This window comes from Diorhabda sublineata, chromosome 5, assembly GCF_026230105.1.
Source record: "Diorhabda sublineata isolate icDioSubl1.1 chromosome 5, icDioSubl1.1, whole genome shotgun sequence".
NCBI classification, from domain to species: Eukaryota; Metazoa; Arthropoda; class Insecta; order Coleoptera; family Chrysomelidae; genus Diorhabda; species Diorhabda sublineata.
The window spans coordinates 20,450,980-20,475,670 of NC_079478.1; the positions used below are offsets into that span (position 1 = coordinate 20,450,980).

At 30.2% G+C, this 24,691-nt stretch overlaps 2 protein-coding genes across 10 annotated transcripts in view; one reads left to right on the forward strand and one right to left on the reverse strand.

Annotated features, from left to right (window-relative positions):
* Positions 1–636: 636 nt before the first annotated feature.
* Positions 637–19,823, reverse strand: LOC130444520 (15-hydroxyprostaglandin dehydrogenase [NAD(+)]-like). 2 transcript variants are annotated; one of them, XM_056779702.1, is made up of 5 exons: positions 19,678–19,804; positions 18,961–19,087; positions 18,797–18,903; positions 18,060–18,400; positions 637–891 (listed from the first exon to the last, which is right to left on the reverse strand). In XM_056779702.1, the coding sequence occupies exons 1-5, from the start codon at positions 19,774–19,776 to the stop codon at positions 795–797; spliced, it is 771 nt and encodes a 256-aa protein (XP_056635680.1). In that variant the 5' UTR covers positions 19,777–19,804; the 3' UTR covers positions 637–794. The 2 variants fall into 2 exon arrangements, with proteins under 2 accessions (XP_056635680.1, XP_056635679.1); XM_056779701.1 differs by lacking the exon at positions 637–891 and adding an exon at positions 4,789–18,009 and having other exon boundaries at positions 19,678–19,823.
* The window catches only part of LOC130444519 (tensin-1), a 112,572-nt gene continuing 92,078 nt past the window's right edge, over positions 4,198–24,691 (forward strand). For 2 of the 8 annotated variants that reach the window (XM_056779680.1, XM_056779681.1), the window contains exon 1: positions 4,198–4,731. In XM_056779680.1, the coding sequence (XP_056635658.1) occupies positions 4,648–4,731 (84 nt within the window). In that variant the 5' untranslated portion in view covers positions 4,198–4,647. The remainder of the gene's footprint in view (positions 4,732–24,691) is intronic. The other 6 variants (XM_056779682.1, XM_056779685.1, XM_056779692.1 and 3 more) reach the window with 4 other exon arrangements.

A 24,691-nucleotide genomic window follows, 5' to 3' on the forward strand; every position in this document is an offset into this window, starting at 1 on the left:
GATTCAAATTCACTATTGATGATTGAAATAAATATTAAACATGGAGACGTTTTCAAACTCCAATCCCGCCATCTGTAGGTCAGAATAGGTACTTCTGGAACCTTCCTCGTAGTTTCCTATTATGCAGTGTATTCAACAATATAACTTATTATCAAAATCAACTAATAAATCAATAATATCCGCCGTAGGGTGAACAAAAAGTTTGGTTATAAGTTTCTAAAGTTATTTATTGGATTTTAGACCTTATTTTATACAGTTTTTGTACGAAATTGATTCTTAAAGATAAATTACTTGATGAAATGCGTATTTTCTTCTCGCAAATGTGTTTTAGTTAAACGATAATTCCAGCTGCGTAATCACTTTATAAATTTTTTATTTGCTTGAAAGATTAATTAAAAATACTGCAAAAATATTTAATTACGTCTGTATTAGTTTTATTTTAACTTATCTGGAAATCTTCTTGACGTTAAACAAATAAATAAAACACAAAACAATCGAAAAGAAAAAATTTGTACAAGAGAAATATTTGTTTACCCCACGGCCGTCATTTCGACGTAAGTCAACTGTCATTTTTACTTACTCAGTAAAAGGCCAAATCGTAAAAACTGGATGAAACTAGATACACAATTGGTTATTTGAACAGTTTATTTGTTTCAATTATACATAAATTTAATTATTAGATTTATAATTCAAAGTTTTAATATGATAATGGAACTAATGTAAAAACCGTTTACCTTGCAATTTATAAAACGTCCTTAAGACAAATAATTTTTCAAGGTAGCGATCCCGTGCACTTAAGCACCGTCCGGTAACAAATAAAATTGTACGTTTCTGATCTGTTGATGATACTCCTCAGGGGCCGGTAAACATATATAGTAGAAAATTAGCGATCTGGACGGAATACGTTGTAAAAAACAAGAATTTAATGATAATATACGCTGTGGGTCATAAGAAAAATAAATTGAAAATATCGTAGGTTAATATTACGAGGGTTGTTACATAAGTTTCGAGATAGACAAATAGATAACGAAAGTTCATTTTGGAGATAGATGATTTCTATAAATACCTATTTAAGGGTGACATATGTCATAATTTTCTTCTAAATCAACCCTATACCTTTAAATCATCCCTAAAAATGAGTAAATTCTAAAATAAGTTTATAGAATGATGTTTTTATATCTTGAAATTACGTCTTATCAAATTCTTATTATTTAAATGATTTTATTTTTAGCTAAAACGTTTCAACACTTATAAATCAACCCTCAGATTATAAATTATATATAAAAAAATAATAAAAACGTTTTTTTACTACCTATTAACAATAATAAAAAAAGATAATTTGTACTGGATTCAAAATATTTAATTCGTAATATAAAATTTCAATAAATACGTTAACCAACCCTAAAATGTGCAAGAATTTTTTAGGAAATTACAATGGATTTAATAATATATCGAAATATTCCAACTCCTAACTTTTTGGAATAGTTGAAAGGTATAAAAACGTCATTAATTTTATTCATCGAAAGTGAATTATTAATTAATAATCGAAAATGAACTTTGAACCGCCATATCTTCTTTAATTTTAAAAATACAAAAATTTTAAAATATTCAAAATGTCGAGTAAAGTTAACCCTCAAATTGATATTTGAAACATTTTATCAACGGGTTGTAATTTAGACCTTATTATAAGGTTTATTAAGGTCATTAAATGATGAATCTGTTTTCTTACATGATTTTTCGATGAAAAGAGAACTTTTTGACTTATTCCTAAATACTGTTCCCATATTTTTGGCGCATCGGCAAGACGTTTTCAGGAATTTCTGAGACGTTTCCTCAGAACAAACATGCTTTCCACTACAAGAAGTTACATCAATTCATCTTTAAGGTTGTTTCATTCGATCGCAAAATGAAATTTTGGAATTTCGGATCATCCTAAGCTCGGATGCTCGCCAGCGCAATTATTTCCATATTTTCGTTAGCAATTACAGATACTGATCGTAAAGAATGCGACGCGTCGTCAACAGAGCCCGTTTTTAGGAATTTCTGGTTATATATAATATCAAAATCATAGTTTCGGGGCTTGTTCAAGATAATCCAATTTAAAAAAAAAATTTTTCAACAGTCAAAAACATCGAATTCGTGGGTCATTTGACGTACAGTTCACGCAGATCAAAATTAATTTGTAACGTCAACGTTTTTATTGATAGAAATGTACTTTAGAGAGCTTTTAATCTTCGAGAATATAAAATTTTTGACGAGTGAACTCTAAGCGTCCGTCCAGGATGAGACGCGTCGGCAACAGAGCCGTTTTTAGGAATTTCTGGTTATATATATTATCAAAATCATAGTTTAAGGGCTTGTTAAGGATAATCCAGCTTCAAAAAAAGTTTTTCAACAGTCAAAAACAGTCGTGTGTCATTTGACGTACATTTCACGCAGATCAAAAATAAATTGCAACTTCAAAGTTTTTATTGATAGAAATGTACTTCAGAAAGCTTTTAAGCTGCGAGAATATAAAATTATTGACGAGTGAATTACAAGCGATCATCCAAGACGCGACGCGTCGTCAACAGAGCCCGTTTTTAAGAATTTTTGAAACATAGACACAGACCCAACTGTCTGAAGTACGAACGTGTTTTGTTTTAATCATTTACGACAGCGTTGCCGGACTTATGAGAGTTGCTTGACTTATCCCGATTTCTGTAGATTTTAACGTATCTAAATAATAATTCGTTTACGGTTTTTGCCGTATTGTGTGTACAATATATTAATTCCGTGAGAATATAATATAATATCGGTTTTATTTCTTAAAATTATCCGGTTTATACGAGAGAAAACAATAAAAAGAAAACATAAATAAACAATTTCTAAGCGGCGTTTTCATCCTGATCTAATTTGACCTTTTTTATCTTTAGTAAAGCTGCGACCTTCATTCCGAGAAAAAAAAATCTCACACACAGAGATCTAGTAGACCGTAGCGTCAAAACAAAACGAATCAACTGCACTAATTAGTATTAATTAAGAAAAAACATCTTAAGACATTTCAATTTCATCTATAATGACCGAAAAATTATGGAAAATCTAATTATCTTCGTTTGATTACAACGAACTTTTCCATTTAATTTTTCTAACTGTGATTATGATGTGGATAATCGTAGGAGCGATCAGAATACGATTTTGTATCCTAAATGAATTAAAATACTTCAATACGTAGACATTCAATAATAACGAAACGAACTTTTCCATGTAAATCTATGCTAAAATTTGGTGAATGCGCTTGTTATACGAAAGCAATTTCTTTGTACTGTTTTTTTTAAACTGTGTTTACATTAAGTTGTACCTTATTTTATATTTCTAAGAAAGTTTGATAGTTTAAAGCGTTTTAGGAACCTTAAAATCTGAATTATCTACAACGCCATTGGATATGAATAAGTGAAATTCATACTGAACACACTGTTTACACCAATACTCAAAATTAGAGTGTCTGACGCGCGTTTCGACGATACTGAAAACTGTTTATACCACCAATACACTAACAATCAGATTATATTGTCTGAAGCGCGTTTCGACGAGACTGAAGACTGTTTACATCACCAATACACCAACAATCACGATTATATTGTTTGACGCGCGTTTCAACGAGAATGAAGATTGTTTACTCCACCAATACACTAAAACTCACGATTTTACTGTCTGATGGGAGTTTCGACGAGACTGAAGACTGTTTATACCACCAATACACCAACAATCACGATTATACTATTCGAGGCGCGTTTCGACGAGACTTAAGACTGTTTACACCACCACTACACTATCACTGTATACAGTATGAATATCGCCAACGGTTCCAGAAATTTCAACTTAGTTGAACATTAAAGCGTTCCTGCACACAAAACACACACATTTCAGCATGAAATGGCGGATTTTCGCGTGTGTTAGATCGTAAACTTAGTTCACTTTTAGACTCTGAAGACGATAATTTGGTTATAGAAACACGCGCCATACACTGTAACCATGAGTGTTGTTGTATTGGTAGTGTAAACAGTCTTCAGTCTCGTCGAAACGCTCGTCAAATACTGTAATTATGAGTGTCGGTGTGGTGGTGGTGTAAACAGTCTTCAGTCTCGTCGAAATAATTTGACGTCATACATATAGTATAGTGAAAGTTAGTGCATATTTCAATGTATTTAGTGTTAGTTTTAAAAATATTTTAGATATGTATAACGAGATTTAAAAGGTTTACGCTTGACATACGAAAAAAAAACTGTCCACGATTAAAATTCGAAAGCTTTGGACGTTAATATATATTTAGTTGTTTGGGAATTCGATCGAGATGTGCATCTAGTGCAATATTTCCACCTCGTATTCGAACCGGGGCCCTGAAATACGTTTCGAAGCTTCCGGATCGCTGCGAGCTTTTGACTATTCCGAAGGCATCGAATCGGCCGTTGCTCAGTCGCGCTGGGGCCACCGATAAAGCTGAAGCTAAACAATGATGTCGGTTCGTCTACTAATTTTAATATATAATCACGTGTTTCGATTTTTCAAATAAACGACATCAATTCATCTTCATTTTTAATTATTTTTCATTTATATTTGATACTAATGTCTTGACGTTCTATTTAATATTATTATATAAATAATAAAATGCCGTGGATAAAATCTTGTTTGTGCCACCAAGAGAAGAAAAAAACTCCTCCGATTAGTCCTCCAATACATTTGTTATTGAAGGTAAGACGTAATTAAATAATTAAATACGAATTTTTTAATAAGATTTTCAGTTAAAACAATCGATATTTCGAAATCATTTTTTAAACTAATTATATTTTTCGAAAAACAAATCTTAAAGAGAAAATTACCGTTGTACTTGAACCAACAAAGAAAACACAAAAATTTTGAAAAAAAATATTTCAATCTACTTTTAACCCCATACAATTTTCCTAGCGATTTTCAATAAATTTTTATAATAAAAATCGTCAAGTTCGTCAAAATATCCAAAATCTTCAACCACCGATATTCATTATTTCAAATCTGGTAACAAGAAATAATCTGATTGGACTAAATCTGTCGTATAGGATGGCAATTCAAACTCTAGATCATTGATTTTTACCCCTGTAATTACAGTTGTGTTAACTAGGGGTTTATTTTGATGGAACAACATTTTTTAACTCCTTTAGAAGCGGTTTTCTCTTTTCAATCCATTGATTTGATCTCCACGACGTTTGTTTTTGTTCCCTTGTGAGCAAAAGCAGTACCAACCTCGCGAAAAGCTTTATCATGTCTTCTAGTTGATGCATTTTCAGTTGACGATCATTTCGATGGATTATCCTCAACATTTCTGGAGTAGTAACCTCGTTTGATCGACCACTGCGCTGCTGGTCTTCGCAAATCGAACAGTCTCGTCGAAACACTGCTAATCAAACTCAATCAAATTTATAGCTGCCAAACTAATATTAAACAACTTGGGGTCCTCAAACTTGAAATATATCCTAAATAGATGTATTTTGTTATACAGGGTCTAAGTACTTTTTGCGAACGTTTAACATTCTAGGTTAGTTTATATCAATTTTTGTTATAATTCCTTTAGGTTTTTATTTAAAATTATTCGTTTAATACCAAAATTGATATACTGATAAAGATGATAACGAAAACGATAATTCTATTATAAAAACATTTAATTTTCGTGAAAATTTCTTGTCCCAGTGGAAATTCAATTAATTTGACGACAATATTAGACAAAAAAAAACAGATGAGGTGTTTACACTGTGTGACACGATTTGGTTTTAATACTGACAAAAATATTAATGAAATTATAGGAACAAACAACGAAAAATCTTATTTTGGTTTTTTAAGCATCAAGTTCCGTAGAAATAAGGAATTTTTTCTTTTGTTAACATCTTGCGATCCATTCTATAAGTGAATTGTCACTAAATTGTGTCAGGAACTATTGGTGAATGATCTTCTGGTTAAAATCTTCTTCCATTTTTGATTTTTAGTGGCTGGTTTGATATATTATTTATAAAATCAACGTTGTAATCATTTTGTATCTTGTGGAATAGTTTGAAAGTAGTTTTTCCCCCTTGGTTAAGACTCCAAAGCTTTAAATAGTCTTTTAGTTTAACGAGAAAGAAAAATAGTCGCTTCAAATAGACTAAATCAAAATATTATACCTTGCTAGCTACTAGATGCATAAAAACTAACTAACTAACGTTGAACAACTTGGAAGAATCGAAATGAAGACAACATATTCGAGAAACAACCTGGAGTAAGGAATGACCTTTTGATGACCCATTTTTCGAAGTTTTCTACCAATAATACCATAACCAGTGATCAGTTCAATATTTTGAATTGATTATGCGATTGAATTCTTATTTTTTTTTTTTATTTTTTGTTTGTCCAACTAATGGATGCCCTTTCAACTGGATTTCGAGATGGGTCTTCAATTAATTTATGATTATTGTTAATTTTTACTTATTAAAGTATTTATTTTGTTATAATTTGAACGAAAATTATTACATCTAATCATTTCGTTAAGTAAATTTCGCGATCATGATCCGGATATCATCAATCATTTCGCAATTATTTCTGTGTCGGTTTTGATCAAATTTAATTGAAAAATCAAAAGAAATTTTCAACAAGTCACGTGTGGGCCGATGGCGAAGATAAATCCTAATTATCTGGTTAAAACTGTCCTAAATGATTGATCGTCGTCGATAATACAGAATCGAATTTAGCTAAATTTAAAAATTTCAACTTAATCAGCAAGATTTTTAATTATTATGTTAAATTTCCCTAAATCAAAGACAAATAGTGTATTTGACAACGTCGCAATCTCTATATTACAAACTAGTGATTGAGTTTTAAATATTGCAATTTTTATATGTTAACATTAATCAAATGTGTAAATATTGTAGAAAAAATACGTATCATACGTATACGCATCATTTGTGGGTAATTTATCCCGGATTCAAGTAAAATACGAAATTTCTCGTTTCTTAACAGCTGATATAAAATTATGTTTGACAACAGCGCAATTATTAATAAAATGTTTTAAATATTTCTATGTATTCCAGTAATACAACTAAACAACATCTCATTCATTGTATGTTCTTGGGAAACGAATAATTTCTTCATAATTGATGAAAAACTGCGTTTGGCAACACCGCAGTCGTAGTATGCTCGTAAGAAAAGACAAATTTCTTCATAATTGAGGAAAAACTATTTTTGGCTACACTGTGACTTTCCTACATTTTCGTAAAGTATCTAAACAGTTGCGTTAGCAACTCTGTGGGTTTCCTACATTATCCTGGAGTAACTAAATCGTAAAATTTGTTCAATATGATATGAGATTTAGTTTGGCAAGCCGCAATCATTCTATATTCTTGGGAGACGATTAATTCCCTCATAAAAACTGCGTTTGGCAACACTGTGAGTTTACTAAATTTTCATGAAGTATCTAAATCGTGGTATCTTTTTATATGGTATGAAATTTAGTTTGGCAACTCCGCAATCATTGTATGTTATTGGGAAACGATTAATTTCCTCATAATTAAAGAAAACTTTGGCAACATTGCAAATGAAGTGTGTTTTTAAATCGTTTTCAAGTAAAATTTTCTTAGAAATGGTGTAAAATGACATCTGACAATATCGTAATTCCAATCGACTAAGGGAATTGCCCTTTTTTAGAAAAAAATTACGTTATGTAACATGGAAAGTCTGACAAACAAAATTCGTGGAGCAAGTAATCAAATTCCTTTATTACCAGAAGTAAATTACATCTGGCAACACCGCGATGTTCACATGTTTCTATGAAACAACTTTTTTGTTATGGGATGGTGACAAACTATGTACACTGTAATATCTATATTTAAAATTTTTATTTATAACTTTTATGGTAAAATTGGCCGGTCCCCTCCTGACCATCTGTAATAAAATTGATGCAATTTAATTTGAACCATTACTGAAAAATCGTGACCATTATCGGCGTTGGTTTAAACGATGGGTGTAAAAATTGCTCTTTATTAAATATAATGACCTCCATTAATTGTTTTCTACATCCCATGGTAAATTACACGTTTATCCTCGCAATATCGCACGGAATTTCAACTATCTCACAAATTGCAATTTTTACAAGATGTCTTAACATTTAATTCTGAAATTGGAACAATTCCCCTCGTTATTATTCGAAACGAAAACAAAGCGTATAACGGAAACACCACAATACCATCGTCCCAAAGCGAAAAATTTCGAATTTCCCGACATTTTGTTTTATTGAAACATAAAAAGAAATCGTAATTTCGTATGACTGTTTTATATAGTTAATTAAAAGTTGGCAACAACGTTTCGTTGATATTAAATATATTTGCGCATGCGTCAAGAGATTCTCACTTAGTTTGTGTTAGACAATCGAATAAGTGGATAAAAAACGATCGAATGAAACTTTTAACTGATGAATGGACTTTACTTACACTAAATTTTCGTAACGTTCACCAAGTTTCTAAAACTTTAGAAATCTTTTAATGGCCACAAAGTAAATAATCTCGAAAAACCGCATTTACTTTTACTCTATTACGACATATTTATTTTGTGTATGAAACAGTTTAATGATTGTCTTAAATCGAAGTTTGGAAGCTTACGAAACTTTTGAAAAGACACTAATAATAATTTACCAACGTTGTACATGGAAAAAGTTATGATGAAATTTGACATTTGACGTCTAATTTCTTATAATATATGTCAACATAAAAAAAAGAAGAAACAACGCATTTGTTAAAATAGCAATAAAATGTCGTTTGGTACATAATTTCTAAAAGTAATGGTGACCGTGTTGTTGTTGTTTACGACATACTAAACCTTGTAATAAGGCTTTAATATATCTAGGACGATTCCCATAACATTAGTTGGTTACCTTGTATAGTAAAAAATTTATTACTCACTACGTAAATATCATATTCGTCACCCTAGAATAAAAAAGGTGTGGTGATGATTCACCCCCACAATAACGAAAAAAAACTTTTTGATGTCTAATCAAGTACTAACACTATCTGCTCGCTTTTTATAAACGACCATCTGTTTTTTTTTCTTTCTTTAATACTATTAACGTCGTTTTAAATTTTTATTTTGATTAGGGGATTGGTTAGACGAGGGTCACTACTATTAAAAATATCTTTACATTTACATGAGAAAAAAATTATTTATTTAATGATCTTATAAAAAAATAATAGTTTATCTATCAAATTATGACAAAATGTGATGACATGTGATGTGTGGTACAAGCTTTAGACGCATCGTGTAGTACCAGCTTAAAGCAAACTGTCTAACACTCGAAAAGTAGAAGACGTAAATTCCTACGCGTATTGTAGTTTAAGTTTGAGAGCAAAAATTAAAATATGACGTTTTATATTTGTTGTTTGAAGTATATCAAACAAATCAATATGAATAATTACTATTTACTAATAAAAAAATCATTTATAAACTTACTTAAAACCTCACGATCTTTCTTGTTATGTAAATAACGGCCGAAGAAAAAGAAGATCTTAATCTCTTCACATCGCATTCCTCCACACACACACACACACTGAGATAGTACGTGGTCGATTGAAGTTTTTCGCAGACGACTTTTGTATTTTTTTTATAACGGATTGTTTTTTATAAAGTAAATCTTTACTTTTGGTAAATTAAATGAATTCTTTAATAAAAATATTCGTGACATTCTTCAAGTGAGTTTTACTTACATAAATATATACATGACATAACTTATAACGTGCTTAGAAGTTTAGAATATGGATATTAAGTTGGCACCAGTGCACATTGTTGCCATTAAGTTGTTTTCCCTTTGTAATATAGGCGGTAGATTGTGGATATCAGTGGCGTGCACTAATTAAATATTTTACGATCTAATCTTAAATAAAATGAGATTATTCAATACAATTAATAATTTAAAATTTCGCTCTTGGAAAAAGTTATATCACATTAAATGTTTGCTTGAAGTTTACAAAATTTTTATAATTCGATAGAAATATGACAACGCTGATTTGAATATTTCAAATCTGACGTTTTTAATAGTTGACGTAGACATATCTTGTTGTTATACGAGGGATGTTCGAGATGTTTTATTTAAAATTTTCGACGTGGATTAAATCACCTGCAGATCGTCGATTAACTCGATTCGACTTTTGGTGGTGAAGCGCCATCTCGAGACACTGTGTTTAGCTAGTTGATGATGGTTGATATACGAGGTACATACAAAATCCGAAAAATCTTCATATTATTAGTGATGTTGTTTTTTTGAGATTTTTTTATCATAGATGGAAATGATATTAAATTCTGGATTTAATAGTCTATAAGTCGGGGTAATCATATAAATTTAGAAATATATCTGAGGTTGTGGGACGAAATTAATTGAAAAAAAATATTTGAATGAATAATTCATCAGTTACTAAATATTTTCCATTGAAAATGAAGAATTTAGTGTGGGTGTTGAAACATTTGATGAAATTGTCAATACATTGTTGACAAGTTTACGAAAAAAACGATTCAAAAATCTATCAACAAAAACGTTTAAAAAGTAAAAATTTTATCATTTTTTATGTCTGTTTATTATTTTTAGTAATACAGAATATAATTTAAAGTTAGTATCGATATCATACATCATTAATCATATACGAGGATGGTTCCAAAAGTATTTGGCCTCACGACGAATATCATGCGAACAAATCAAAGCAAAATCGATCGCAAAAAATGTTTTGTCATCGAAACAATCCCCCAGTTGATAAAATTAATGATCTAGAGTTGCTACCCCTATTCGTCAGATTTAGTCCCCTCAGATTATTTCCTGTTCCCGGACTATAAAAAAATGTCTTTTTAGTCAAGGATGTCTTCAGTTGAAGGTTATTTTGAGAGAAACCAGATTCGACGAGCTCCTAGTTTATCACCGAGCATTGCACATCCCTCTCCAAGCGTTTAGCTCTCAAACGAATTGATTGGAATCGTACTGGTGAAGAAAAATCCGATTCCAAATTGTGGGATTATTAACAAAATACGATAAAATAACAGTTTGAGATCGATGGTTTGGCTGAAACGAATTTTCTGTTAGGGAAATCGATTTTGTGAATTTCCGCGTTAGTCGGTAAACCACCCCGCGATTTCTGTATAAATCAGCTGTCAACTATATCCTGAATTATCGATATGATAAATTAGATTCCTTGCAAATGATCCGAAAGTAACAACGGGGTGTCAATTGGTGCGTCATTATACGAAATCGACAGTTACGTCATACGATATTGCATCACGACGACGCTGTTGCCGGATTTCGAAATTAGTATGTAATTTACATATTTACGACATTCTTTCATAACCTTTTGATATTTACCGATTATACATTTCGATGTATAAAAGAAGACGCGTTATATATTTTTTTCTTGTCTCGACTATTAAATCCTCCGCCGAGGAAGACATAAATCAGTCTGAGGCCTTTTAACAAAGGCATTTAGTTTTTAGGTCTCTTTGTATTCTTTATTTTTTGAATAATAGTCGAATCTTTTGTTTAGGAAGTTTGGTATATGAAAAGAATTAAATTTCGAAGAAAATATTTTCATTTCTTTTCCGTTTATTTTTATGATTTTCCACCTTTTGATACTCTTTTATTTAAATAAGTTATAAAATCTTCGGTGTCTCAAGTTAAACTTGTAATTTGAAATATTCTGTACCATCCTGGATCATCCTCAACAACCAAAGGTCTTTATGTCACTTTCTTCTTCTTGTTTCGACACTACAGGTCTTCTCAACAATCAACTGTCAATCATTTCTGTTCTGAGAATGGTACCTCCATCGTCGAACCCCCAGCTGGATCAGATATGCCTCCAACCAGTGAATCCACGGTCTTCCTCTAAGACGCCGTCCTCCAATTACTCCATACGTGGCTTGATACGGGTATTGATTAGAAGGCATCTTCTCCATGTGTACCAGCCACCCCAGACGCGTCTCCCTGATAAATACCACCATTAAATGTAAGTTTTTTAACTAATTTTGATTCATTCATCACAAAAATTGATACAGCAACCAGTGGTCGTCGAAAACTTGGTCTTTATGTCACTTTCTTCTTCTTTTTTCGACGCTACGGGTGTTCTTAACAATCAATTGTCAATCATTTCTGTCCTGAGGATGGTACTTCCAACGTCGAATCCCCAGCTGGTTCAGATATGCCTCCAACCAGCTAATCCACGGTCTTCCTCTCAGATGCCGTCCTTCAGGTACTCCATACGTGGCTTGGAGCGGCTATAGATCAGAAGATATGTTCTCCACGTATCCCAGCCACTTCAGACGCGTCCCCCGGATAAATACCACCGTTACATGTGTGGTTTTCAGCTAATTTTGATTCATTCATCACAAAAATTGAGACAGCAACCAGTAACCCTCTTTAACCGGCGCTACGCCTCAAATCCTCCATACAATTCGTTGTGGACTCATTGTATTATAGTTTAACTCGAATATAAGGACTCTGAAGGACTCGAAATTATCCTAGTATCCAGGTGTTAATGGTAAATGATGAAGCTATTTATTCAAATTGATTCAAACATCCATCATATACGCCTGATTTGGTTATGTGTTGTCTTTCGACCTAAAGAAATATTTACTTGGTCGATGTTTTACGATACAGGATACGATACGATATTAATTGAACAGTTCATCAGATTTTTTGAGCATTAAACATTTTTTAATTGAAAAAAATTACGAAATTTCCGATGTCATTGCTCTGCTATTAAAATGGTTCCGCTGGTTTATTTAATTACGAAATTAACTGAACGACATGTTCGTCTAGTTACAATTGATTCATCGATGTGGAACGGCGCTTCCTTCATGCCAGAAATATTTGAAGTGGAAATAGAAATAGATCGAACTAATGTACGTAAAAAGCAAGGATCTCGTGGGGTGCAAACACCCTACATCTCGCGAACTATTCATCGTATGAAAATTTTGTGAAATCAGAATTTGTGGCAAATCGCATTGCCTACAATTATGTTCATATGAATTTTTGTCGTAAATTTAAAAAGTTATGATATAAAAAGTGTAAATTTAAAAAGTTATGATATAAAAAGTGTAAAAATTTAGTCGAACATTTCCTTTTTGGCTCTATAACTTTTTTTCTTTTGATTTTACAAAAAAATTACCTCAGAACAATCTTTTAGATCGTCCTTAATTTAACCTATAATTTTTTTAATGTGATTAATTTTTCTGGGTCATAGAGCTTGCACAGTTTCAAAATTTTATGCCATATGTCTAGACTGGTTTCAATATCTATTTGTTAAGAAACAGTTTGATCCACGCCTAGGAAAACAACAAACTACACTTTGTTTATATCCATGGTTCAGTGCTTTTTTCTTATTTGTTACAAGACATTTTACTTAATGATCTAACTACGCCCATCCCTTCGGTTATTTACTAATTTGAGTGTATTTGGCAAAACATTTTAATGAAGAACAAATTTTGATTTTGTTTTATCTACGTAGATTGATGAAATTAAAAGTTCATTGACACGAATTCGATTTCTAACTGTAGATTAATTTTCGATTCTCGGTTGAATACAAATTAGTACCTTCATAGGATGCATTTCAAATACGTAAATGTTTGTGAATCTACTGGGTTGGAATTGAGGAAAAATACAGTATCTATTAATCATTTTTGTTTAATTACATGGTTTTACATAATACGAAAAAAACGTAATTAGTCTTTGTTTTCATAAAAAATTGATAGAAAAACTTTATCTAATCACCTTGACATCGACCTTGCATTTATCTATGGTTTTATTGTATAATAATATTTAGAATTTTCTACTGCTGTTTGGATTGAAAATGAAGTTACAAAATTTAGAGTATTGTTTCCCAAATTGGACTCTCTGGGAGAAAAAATCTTGAGAAACCACTTTGAGGACGGAAATTTTATTTTTGTAAACAAATAAGTCTTCCAAAATCACGATCTACATTTTTTTAAACTAAATTAACAACTCTACGTAAATATCGGGCGTTTTTAGCATTTCCGCATCTCTAATCTCGATGATTGCTTACGCTCCTACCCCTTTACCACTTTTCAAATTCCAGGCCCAGAATCTTAAACTCCATATAGTACGTGATGTTAAATCATTGGTATTTAGTCTTATTTCCAAAAATTATTTTTTTTTTCGGTTGTGCACTCTTTGGGATCTTCCGCCCATATCCCCGGGTGAAGTTTATAGTTCTAAGAATGTACAAGGTTTGTTTTATGTAGGGCAGTTGGTTATTTCGTTTAAATAAAGTTAAGCTTAAGCTCCACGTTATATTCAGGATATAGTCCTCTGGAGGTGATATGAACTAACCTTAAGACCCAGAGGTTTTCAAAACCAACAGAATTATGGTAAATTGGATGTAAGTTGTATAATACTTATGGACGAACCTTGTACACGTAAATGATTGAGTTTATAAAACTGTGTTTGTTATTATTTTTTGTAACGTTTAGTTCATATATTTAGCAAACAATAAATTCATTATTTATAAAATTGATGAAATATGGTAATCAACGAGATCGTATCAGATTTCATTTAACAAAACTGCTACTATATAATTTCTGAGAAGTGTAATTAATTTAAGTCATCGGTAACCACATTTCAAGGTTTCTCTTATACATCGTATATCAGTTTGAAGCTGATGTATCAAAATAAAAATATAAAAAAAGAATCAATTATTAGTTAATTGAGGTTATGTTTGTATTTAACGAATGTAGCGAAGTTTCGATATTTAAGGTAGAGACTTTTAAATAGAATTGACGATTATAGTATATATAATAAATCGTATGATTGACAGATGACGCTGTCTATGTCAAATCCATATGAAGTACCAACTTTCAAAAGACTATGTGTCAAATTTCTTGACGTTTCTATTAGTTATAAAAAATGAAGATGATTTTTGGCAAAAGATACGTTTTTTTTAGTTAGTCACGTGATTCGCATATGACGTTTGAAAGATACCATAGAAATAATTTTTTATATTTGTTGTTATTTCAATTTAGAATTCCGACGGATTCGAAATTTAGGTTAAAAATTTATCAACAAAGTGTGAAATAAATCGAAAAAAAAAACGTTCACGCGTGTCACCACGTCCATTTTATGACTCGGTATATTTGATTTGTCGAGGGTATTTCACTGTTAGTCATGACAACATTAATACTTCATAAAATTACGTGTTTATAAGATGATACTATAGATTGTAATGGACCAAATGAGAATAAAACACAATTTTGTATGATTGTAATTAACCAATTGACAATGAAAGATGAATTTCGACTTAAAATTTTGTTTGAACCATGTTACTATGTATTGTAATGAACCAAGTGGCAATAAAATACAACTTTGAGCAGTTAATGCAGTTTGGAACATAATAATAATCCAAACGACAATAAAAGGGAATTTCTAATTAAAAAATTTTTTTTGGAACAAGGTACTATGTACTGTAATGATCCAAATGACAAAAAAAACAGTTTCCGGTACTTAATGCGGTTTGAAAAATAATATTATCGACTGTAATGAACCAATTCGTAATAAAAGATCATTTTTGACTAAAAAGTTTATTTGGAGGATCATACTATGGACTATAATGAACCAAATAACAAAAAAACACAATTTCCGGTAATTAATGCAGTTTGGAACATGATACTATCGAAAATAAATCTATTTCTTTGTCTGATGAAAAACTCCCTTCTGCAAGTGAAACTTAAAGATTAGGGGTGATATGAATAGCTTTGGTAGTTGAGAAAATAAAAGCAATTACGGAAATTTAGCGATGGCAACCATCAAAGTATGAGTAAGTACTTCGGATCTTAAGGTTTTTCCTTAACAAATTTCTCAATGTCTTTGCCTTCAATGAGGTCATATCTTAACATAGAAATAACTTTCTACTCGACGTTTTTCATGTTTAAATATTCACGTACGTTCCTTAGAACACTCGTTTTGAAAATGTTTGTCTGTACTATAAGTTTTTTTCTTTTAAACCCCCGGTATAAACATTTTCTAACAGCGCGTAAATCAAATTGAGACATTTTTCGAAACAATTTGATAATGATGAACTCTAGAACTACACGTGGAAGCTTTTTCTTCGTAGTACAATAAATTTTATTCGAAATTCGTTTTTACAACTTCCAATCGCACTTTTAAGTGTACTTTGGCCTCAAACTAGGAATTTTTGGGACTAGAATACGTTTAATATAGTTCTGGATGAATATTTGATTGTGTTCTGGGATTTTTCATTCGTTACTTCTTTAAACGTTTCGTCGAAGTCCTCTAAAGAACTAAGTGCAATCCACACTCTCGCGAGTACCTTTGTGTATTGAAATTTTGGTTTTGGTAACAACGACGTGCAAGTGTGTATGATTTTTATGTATGTATGTTTTCAAAAATAGAAATCTCGATCTTTAAATAAAAAATATTTCATAAAATTGAAGTCCACCCTGTATCGATACTCGTTTTGGCGGATTGGTATGTGGTACTGCCCACCTACACGATTATAACGAAACGTTCAAGCTCGCCGGAAGAGAAATTATTACAGAAAGTAGAATGGATCAACCGCAGACAAGACGTACAAAGAAAGTTCAAAGTCAAGGCTTCATCCATGTTTGTTTTAGAAAACTTAATTCCATAAAAGTTAATAGAGATTTATTTGATTTTGTATACTACATACGAAATTGACAATGATATTGACATCGCAAGAAAAATTAATGCGGTTTGGAACATAATACTATTGATTTTAATAAACCAATTCGTAATAAAAGATAATTTTCAACTGAAAACTTTGTTTGGAGCATGATACCATGGACTAGGATGAACCAAATAACAAAAAAACACAATTTCGGGTACTTAACGCAGTTAAGAACATAATAATAATTCAATCAGCAATAAAAGGTAATTTCTGATAATAATTTTTTTTTGGACAGGATACTATGTACTGTAATGAACCAAATGACAAGAAAATACAACTTTGAGCAGTTAATGCAGTTTGGAACATGATATTATTAACTGTAATGAACCATTAAGAATAAAAGGGAATTTTTGATTAAAAACTTTGTTTGGAGGATGATACTATGGACTGTAATGGACCAAATAACAAAAAAACACAATTTCCGGTAATTAATGTAGTTTGGAACATAATACTATCGACTGTAATAAACCAATTCGTAATAAAAGAAAATTTTTAACCGAAAACTTTGTTTGGTCATGATACGAGTACTATAGATTATAATGAACCAAATAACAAAAAAACACACGTTCAGGTAATTAATGCAATTTGGAACATAATATTATCGACTGTAATAAACCAGATCGTAATAAAAGATTATTTTCAACTGAAAACTTTGTTTGGACATAATACTATGGATTATAATGAACCAAATAACAAAAAAAACACACGTTTGGGTAATTAATGGAGTTTGGAACATAATATTATCGACTGTAATAAACCAGATCTTAATAAAAGATAATTTTTAACTAAAAACTTTGTTTGGACATGATACTATGGATTATAATAAACCAAATAACAAAAAAACACACGTTCGAGTACTTAATGCGGTTTGAAACATAATACTATCGACTGTAATAAACCAATTGGCAATAAGAGGTCATTTTTTACTAGAAAGTTTGTTTGGAGGATGATACTATGGACTGTAATGGAACAAATAACAAAAAAACACAATTTCAGGTAATTAATGCAGTTTTTCAGATTAAAATTTTTTTTAATTAGATACTAAGTACTGTAATGAACCAAATGACAAGAAAATACAACTTTGAGCAATTAATGCAGTTTGGAACATGATACTATCAACTGTTATAAATCATTAGCAAAAAAGTATCATTCCAAAGTGAAGTTTTTAAAATCGTTTTTTTCGGAAAAAAAATATTGGTAAGTCGGTTCGGAGTTTTCTATTACCCAAAACGTACCATTAGGCGCTTTTTCTACAACTTTAACAGCTTCTTCACCAACAAATTCAGCACTGAAAAACCACGATGAACAAAAATACGAAACAAAACTAATCAAATTTACCTTTGTATTTTAAGTTTCTTAAAACCATCACCGACTTCATATTCTTCATCAAGACCTAAATCCAATGATATATCTTGCGATCCCTTAGATAAAATTCGCGTTTCTGTAAGTCCAGGACAAACGGCGACTACCCTTACTTTGGATCTGTTATAATGTACAGGGTGACCCCAACAACGCGTCAATCCCATCACCGCGTGTTTAGTAGACGCGTACACGGGGACGAAAGGAACGCACATGGTACCAAAAATAGAAGACGTGTTTAATATTACAGCTTCTTCATCTTGTTTACACAATCTTAAGTATTTATCCAAACCCAAGATCATGCCGTTCAACATTCCTTTCTGCAAAAGGAACGCGTTTTTTTAGACAGTTTTTCTTATATCCAAAGTAATCTGCAGGCTGTACTGTATCTGGGCGGAAGCTCTTCCCAGTACAGCCTTCAGACTTTACAGTACAAGTCATTCACTTCTCGTGTCAAGTACATGCAGCTCAGTTTTGGTCTTGAACTTTTTCTTTGGACAATTGGTTAATGAAATGCGGTGCTTGAGGACTGAAATCAGCTGTGAATATGTCTCAATATCTTCTCCATAAACTGGAGAAGACGCAGGAAGTTTTACCGATTGAGGAATGGTTTGTAGGACAAAATAAATTGAAAGAATTTAGAATTTATCGAAAAAATGACAGTTTGTTAAACAATAATCTTATATGAAGAAGATTTTGATGTTTAGGTTACTTACCAGATTGATATCAACTTCCAAAGACCAATTTTTGTCGTTCAATATACCGGCATTATTTATTAATATGTCAATGTTGCCAAAATTCGAGAGAGTAACTTTGAAAACGTCTAAAAAAATATTGAAATGTTTCAAATTCGGAAGGATGTGATTATGGATTTACGTACTTTCGAAACTGTCTGTATCCACGACATCAGTTTTAACGAAAATAACTTTTCCTTCGCCGAATTCCATGTTTAAATTTTGTGTAACCTCTTCGCCAAGTTCGATATTAATATCTGCCAAACAAACGCCCTGGAAAATGAAAAGACAAAAAGACTGTTGACATCCATGAAAATCAAACACTTTGAGGTGAATAGAAGTCAGAAAACTATTTACTTTTATGTAAATCCAACACTTTGAAGTGGATCGAAATCCAAAAACTGTTGACTTTTATGTAAATCAAACACTTTGAAGTGGATAGATGTCAGAAAACTGTTGACTCTTATGTAAATACAACACTTTAAAGTGGATCGAATTCAAAAAACTGTTGACTTTTATGTAAATCCAACAATTTAAAGCGGATGAAGTCAGAAAACTGTTGACTTTTATGTAAATCCAATACTTTGAAGTGGATCAAAGTCAGAAAACTATTGACTTTTATGGAAATGGGAGCCAGTTTGCGAAAACTAAAAAACTAGAAAACTAAAAAAAAATACGTAATCGAAAGATGAAAAATTGAAAAAATCGACACCTAAATATTCTGAATTTCAACGAAACGACCAACGGAAATGACATCTTTATACTTTATTTTGTGTATATTGAATTAAATAATGTCATTTCGACTTTTAAATTGAAATAAGTATTAAAAATTTTATTTCCGCTTGAAAAACATGAATTTTTACCTGAACACCTTTCCTTAACATTACTTTACATATGGCTAAACCAATTCCGGACGCCCCCCCGGTTATAATAACAATTTTATTTTTCAATACGAACACCATATTTGCATTAAAACGCAACGACGTGTTTTCTATAACTGTTGCTAAATAAAATTATCAATTTTATATACAATCAATGTTTTCATTAAATTTTTTTTATTAAAAAGATAAGGAAAATTTTAAAGAAACATTGATATTATTGAAAAAAATAAGTGACTTTTAATCGCTTAAATAAATTACGTAAATTTGATATTGATAATCGAAAGCTTTTCAACAAACCCTTGTATATTATACGTGTGTAGTGCCATATTAAATAAATCTCGAAACAAAATTAATAAGTTGACATTATTGTAAATTTGTTATACTTTAGTTTAAGTACAACCCTGTCTTTTCTCCCACATCGAATACCAGATGCAAACACACAAGGTCGAAGTAAGCAAGCATCAAATAACAACAATACACAATGCACATTTACCTTCTGCCTTTTTGGAGTACAAAACGCCGACTAATGAGGCACACGTGGCCCTTAATACCTGCTACTCTTTGTAGACATACCATATGCCCTATTTAACGTATTTTCAATTTATATTTTATAAGAAAATTTTTATTATGAACGACAAATTTTATTAGTTTAAAGCTAATTAGTTCATTAATTAGATAATTCTTAAAAGGATTTATTAACGAAAATAAAAGATAACATTTTATTAACTTTATAACTATATTTACTTTACGATAAATAATAAGTTATTTATATGTTGACAACTGGCAACAGTGTATGTTGCTGGGTGAAAATGACATTTAACAAATAATATTACTTGTGTTTACAAAACAACTTGTGTTAATATTTAAATTTTAATAATGGAATAAGAATTATAACAAAATTATTTTAGATTATATCAAAATTTATAGTAAAATTCGAATAACTTAAACATATTAGTCGTTATAATACACCGATATAAATGTAATTTTTCGACAAATGACTTTTCTGCCAGATATTATAATCGATTATGCCATTAGTTACTGTCATGATTGGTTAATTCGACCACCAGCAGATCGAGTTAAGCTTTGTCACAAGATTTTATTTGATTTACATATTACAACATAGACGTACAATATATTTAACCACTACAAGTAGATGAATCATTTATAATTCTTCTTTTTTATACATTGTAATTGGTAGTATCGTCTCCGTATACATCTACTTTGATTGAAAATATTTTCTAACTTCTTGTTTAGTAGATCAATTTAAAAATATTATAGTATTCATATGATTTTAACAAATCAATCAATACAAACTTTCTTTTTTTACACTATTTCAGATATTTGATTTATATATTATTACATATACGTACTTACTTAACCACAAATAGATGAGACTTATAATTCGTCTTTTTTATAGATTAATAGTCTAGTATCGTTTCAATAAATATATATGAACTTCTATTGAAATGATATTGTTGTTATAGAACAGACGTTCTCAAAATGTTCCTTTCGAAATTTTTATGATGAGATACTTTATGTATGATTTAATACATATAAAATCAGTAATTATCATCATATAAAATAACGCCCAGTTTGCTTCTAGAATAAGATTATATTCAATTGTCATGGAAACACAGATGTGGGTGTATATATGAAAATTTTTTTTGTGTGTTAAATTACCACAGATTCTTAAATATTTTTCGAAGTTCGTAAACGTGAATTTTTGATGTTTGCCTATCTTCGACCTTGTGTTTTTGCATCTGGTATTGGGAGAAAAGGCAGGGACGAACTTACTCTATATTAAATATAAGATTTGGTGACTTCAGATAACATTTACATTCAGATTTTACGTCGCAGAATGTTTTATCGAAATTCGTTTGCTGAATTAACTTCGTTTTGTAGTTCCACGGTGTATTAATCACCAACCGTCGCCATTATTCTTCAAGTGATGCAGTTTAGAATAAAAAAACGACATTTCGTAGAAATCTTTCCACTGAAAATTCAAATCTGAGTAAATTTACATTCTCCGCTAGTTGATTTACAATGTAAATTGTTTGCAATTGTTCGAGAAAATCGAATAGCGTGTAATTATTTTTTCCAGTGGTTGGCGAGTAAATCGATTAAAGATTTCTTCTCGTTTTATTATTTACAATCAACGTATTATGAAATTATTGATAGACAACTTTTTTATATCATATTCCCGACAAATCTTTCACAGATATTAGATTTATAATTAAATATTAACAGTTGACAGAATTATCAGGTGTCTCAACTTCTAAAAACTAAATTTCCTAAGTACTAATTAAACATTTTACATTGATTTCATTATTAGACAAATATTTTTCATATTAGTTTGGATGAAATAGACTCGGACTAATAAATATAGAAAGACATAATTCACTGGAAATTAAATGAACATTTCAAAACATGCGTGGCTAAAATCCACCGTGACATTAAAAAAAATCTTATAAAAACGACGGTTTATCACCGTGCATTTCAAGTCCCTCGATACGCCCAAGCCGAAAAAAACTTTTAAAGGCTCAATTTGAGAGGCAAATGACGGTTATTAAGTTTGACTTATGTGAGAATATTAGTTTTTCAACGTCTAGGTATTAGAATAAATAAATTTGGAGTAGAAAATTTTTCATTAAATATTTTAAAGCATATTTTCACTTTCTACGTTTATTGAGAACAAGAAACGCTAAAATGTAAAAAAATAAGTTATAAAACGGCAATGATTAATTTCTTATTGAATTAGATTATATACAGTGTGCTTACATAAATTCATATAGGTAACTTTTTTATTTTCAAGTTTTCGAAAAAAAGCTATTCTTTATAAAAAATTCTACATGATCTAAAACCTAAAATACAACCATCAGATATGAAAATTTGGTAGTCGTATACGAGGTTTATAAAAAAATATGATATCGCTTCAAGAGTAAAGTACCTTTATTTTGGAATTTTTCGAAAATTATTAAGAAAAAATATTTAGAATTGAAAAGAAATCATAGATATTCACATATATTTATTTAAATTTATTTAATTTCACACATTTTTAAATAAATGATTTCAATTTACCTTTTTCGAATATACATAAATCACTTTTTTATGGTAATAATTATAAAAGCGGACGTAAAAATTATCATTTATGTTGATAGAAAATTATTATGTGCCTAGGTATTTCATAAATTATATTATTATTCTCGAAATACGTAACGGTAATTAACTTTTAATCATAGTTTATTTATCACTTTCATGATGGAAGATAAAAAAGGAAACAACAAAATGTACAAGTCAATCTAACGTTCCGCTACTAGTATGCAGATGGCGCTACCATAATTTTTATTTAAAATTAGAAATTTGTAATTATACGTTGAAGGGCTTCGATTTAAAAACAAATAACTATTAAAAAAATCTACTCGAAATGATATGAGCAATTTTAATACATGTATCCGACGCGTATAAAAGATAAAAATCTTTAAAAGAAGAATCGTATATACCTACATTGCCATTAATTATCCAATGTCAAACAAGATCACTTAATTTGTTAAAGATGGTATTAAAAAATTTTTGTGTAGGCAAAACAGATGATGTAATCATTTTTTTCTCACAATCGAGATACGCTCATAAACTTAATAAACCGATTAAGGATGTTAGCAAATTATTTTAATTTAGTCCTGTTTGTATATGTATTCATGGATCGGAATTTTTTTTTAATAAACTTTTAGTTGACACGAAAAATTTCATTAATTAGAAGATGTTTTATTATAACCTGTATAAGGCTAACAGATGATAAAAAGAATTAAATCACAGTGTGATTCGAACCCGAATCACCCGCGTGTTAATCTTGAACACATTCTACCACTCCCACTCAGATCATGTTAATATATATATTTATTTTCAAAACGTAACTACTTAAAAAAAATTTATAAAAGCAGCTCTTAAACTTTTCACCTCATCCCAAAATACCAAAAATAAATCCTTCTACAATAATGATTATAATGTACGTCGACTGTTTTTACACCACCCTAATGTTGTTGAGAGAAAAGCTTCGAGATAAAATGGACGTTATCTATAAAGCTTTCAGGAAAACACAATAGTCGTTTGTTATTCAGTATCAATCGGCTTTTATTTATTTTGTTTAGTTACCACATAGTGTCATTATTTAATAGTTTTTATTTATTATAAATATTCAACCTCAATATCGACAATTCAAGATGGCCGATAAACAGTCAGATGATACGAATTGACATTTCGATATTCAATATATAAGAAAAATAGTTTTTCGAAATTTAATCTTACAAACGAATGCTAGAACGTTATATTGATTTTATTTTTTTTATTTTGACATTCCTTTTTGATTCTTCAACTAACAATAGAAATACTAGAGATTAAACTCATATTTTTAACACTATTGATCGATGTTTATTTTTAATTGTGATAAACACAATCAGTAATTGAACTTATAATTGTTGTTAACAATAATAAAGCAAAAATAATTGCTCATAAATGATAATGAGACTATCGGTTTGTTTCAAAGAAAATAAAATAATTCAATATCATTTAATATGTCCTATTCATACAGTAAAATTTATAACTTTCCCGATGACGTAAAGATCGACAAAACAATAGTTACACTGAGAAAAATGGTTTCGAATGCGAATGTTAAATTATAGATAATTTTTGATTCAAGCGTATTATTATTGTATTTTTTTTTTGTTTTCATAGTTTATTACGTGTTAATATGAACTTTCAGATTTAAAACAGTATTTTTTTAGAATCGATTCTGTTGGAGAAACCAATTTTTGATAAATCTAATTATCTAAATTCCAAATATTGACCAAAATAAATGAAAAAAAAAATCGTTTTTGACACTATTTTCGTTGTGAATTCCAATTTTACTGAAGTTTGAGATAGCCAATTTTTGATAAATATATCTCTAAAAAATCGATTTTTCATCAGATTATTATTGGTGTAGATATCTGATTAAATTGAA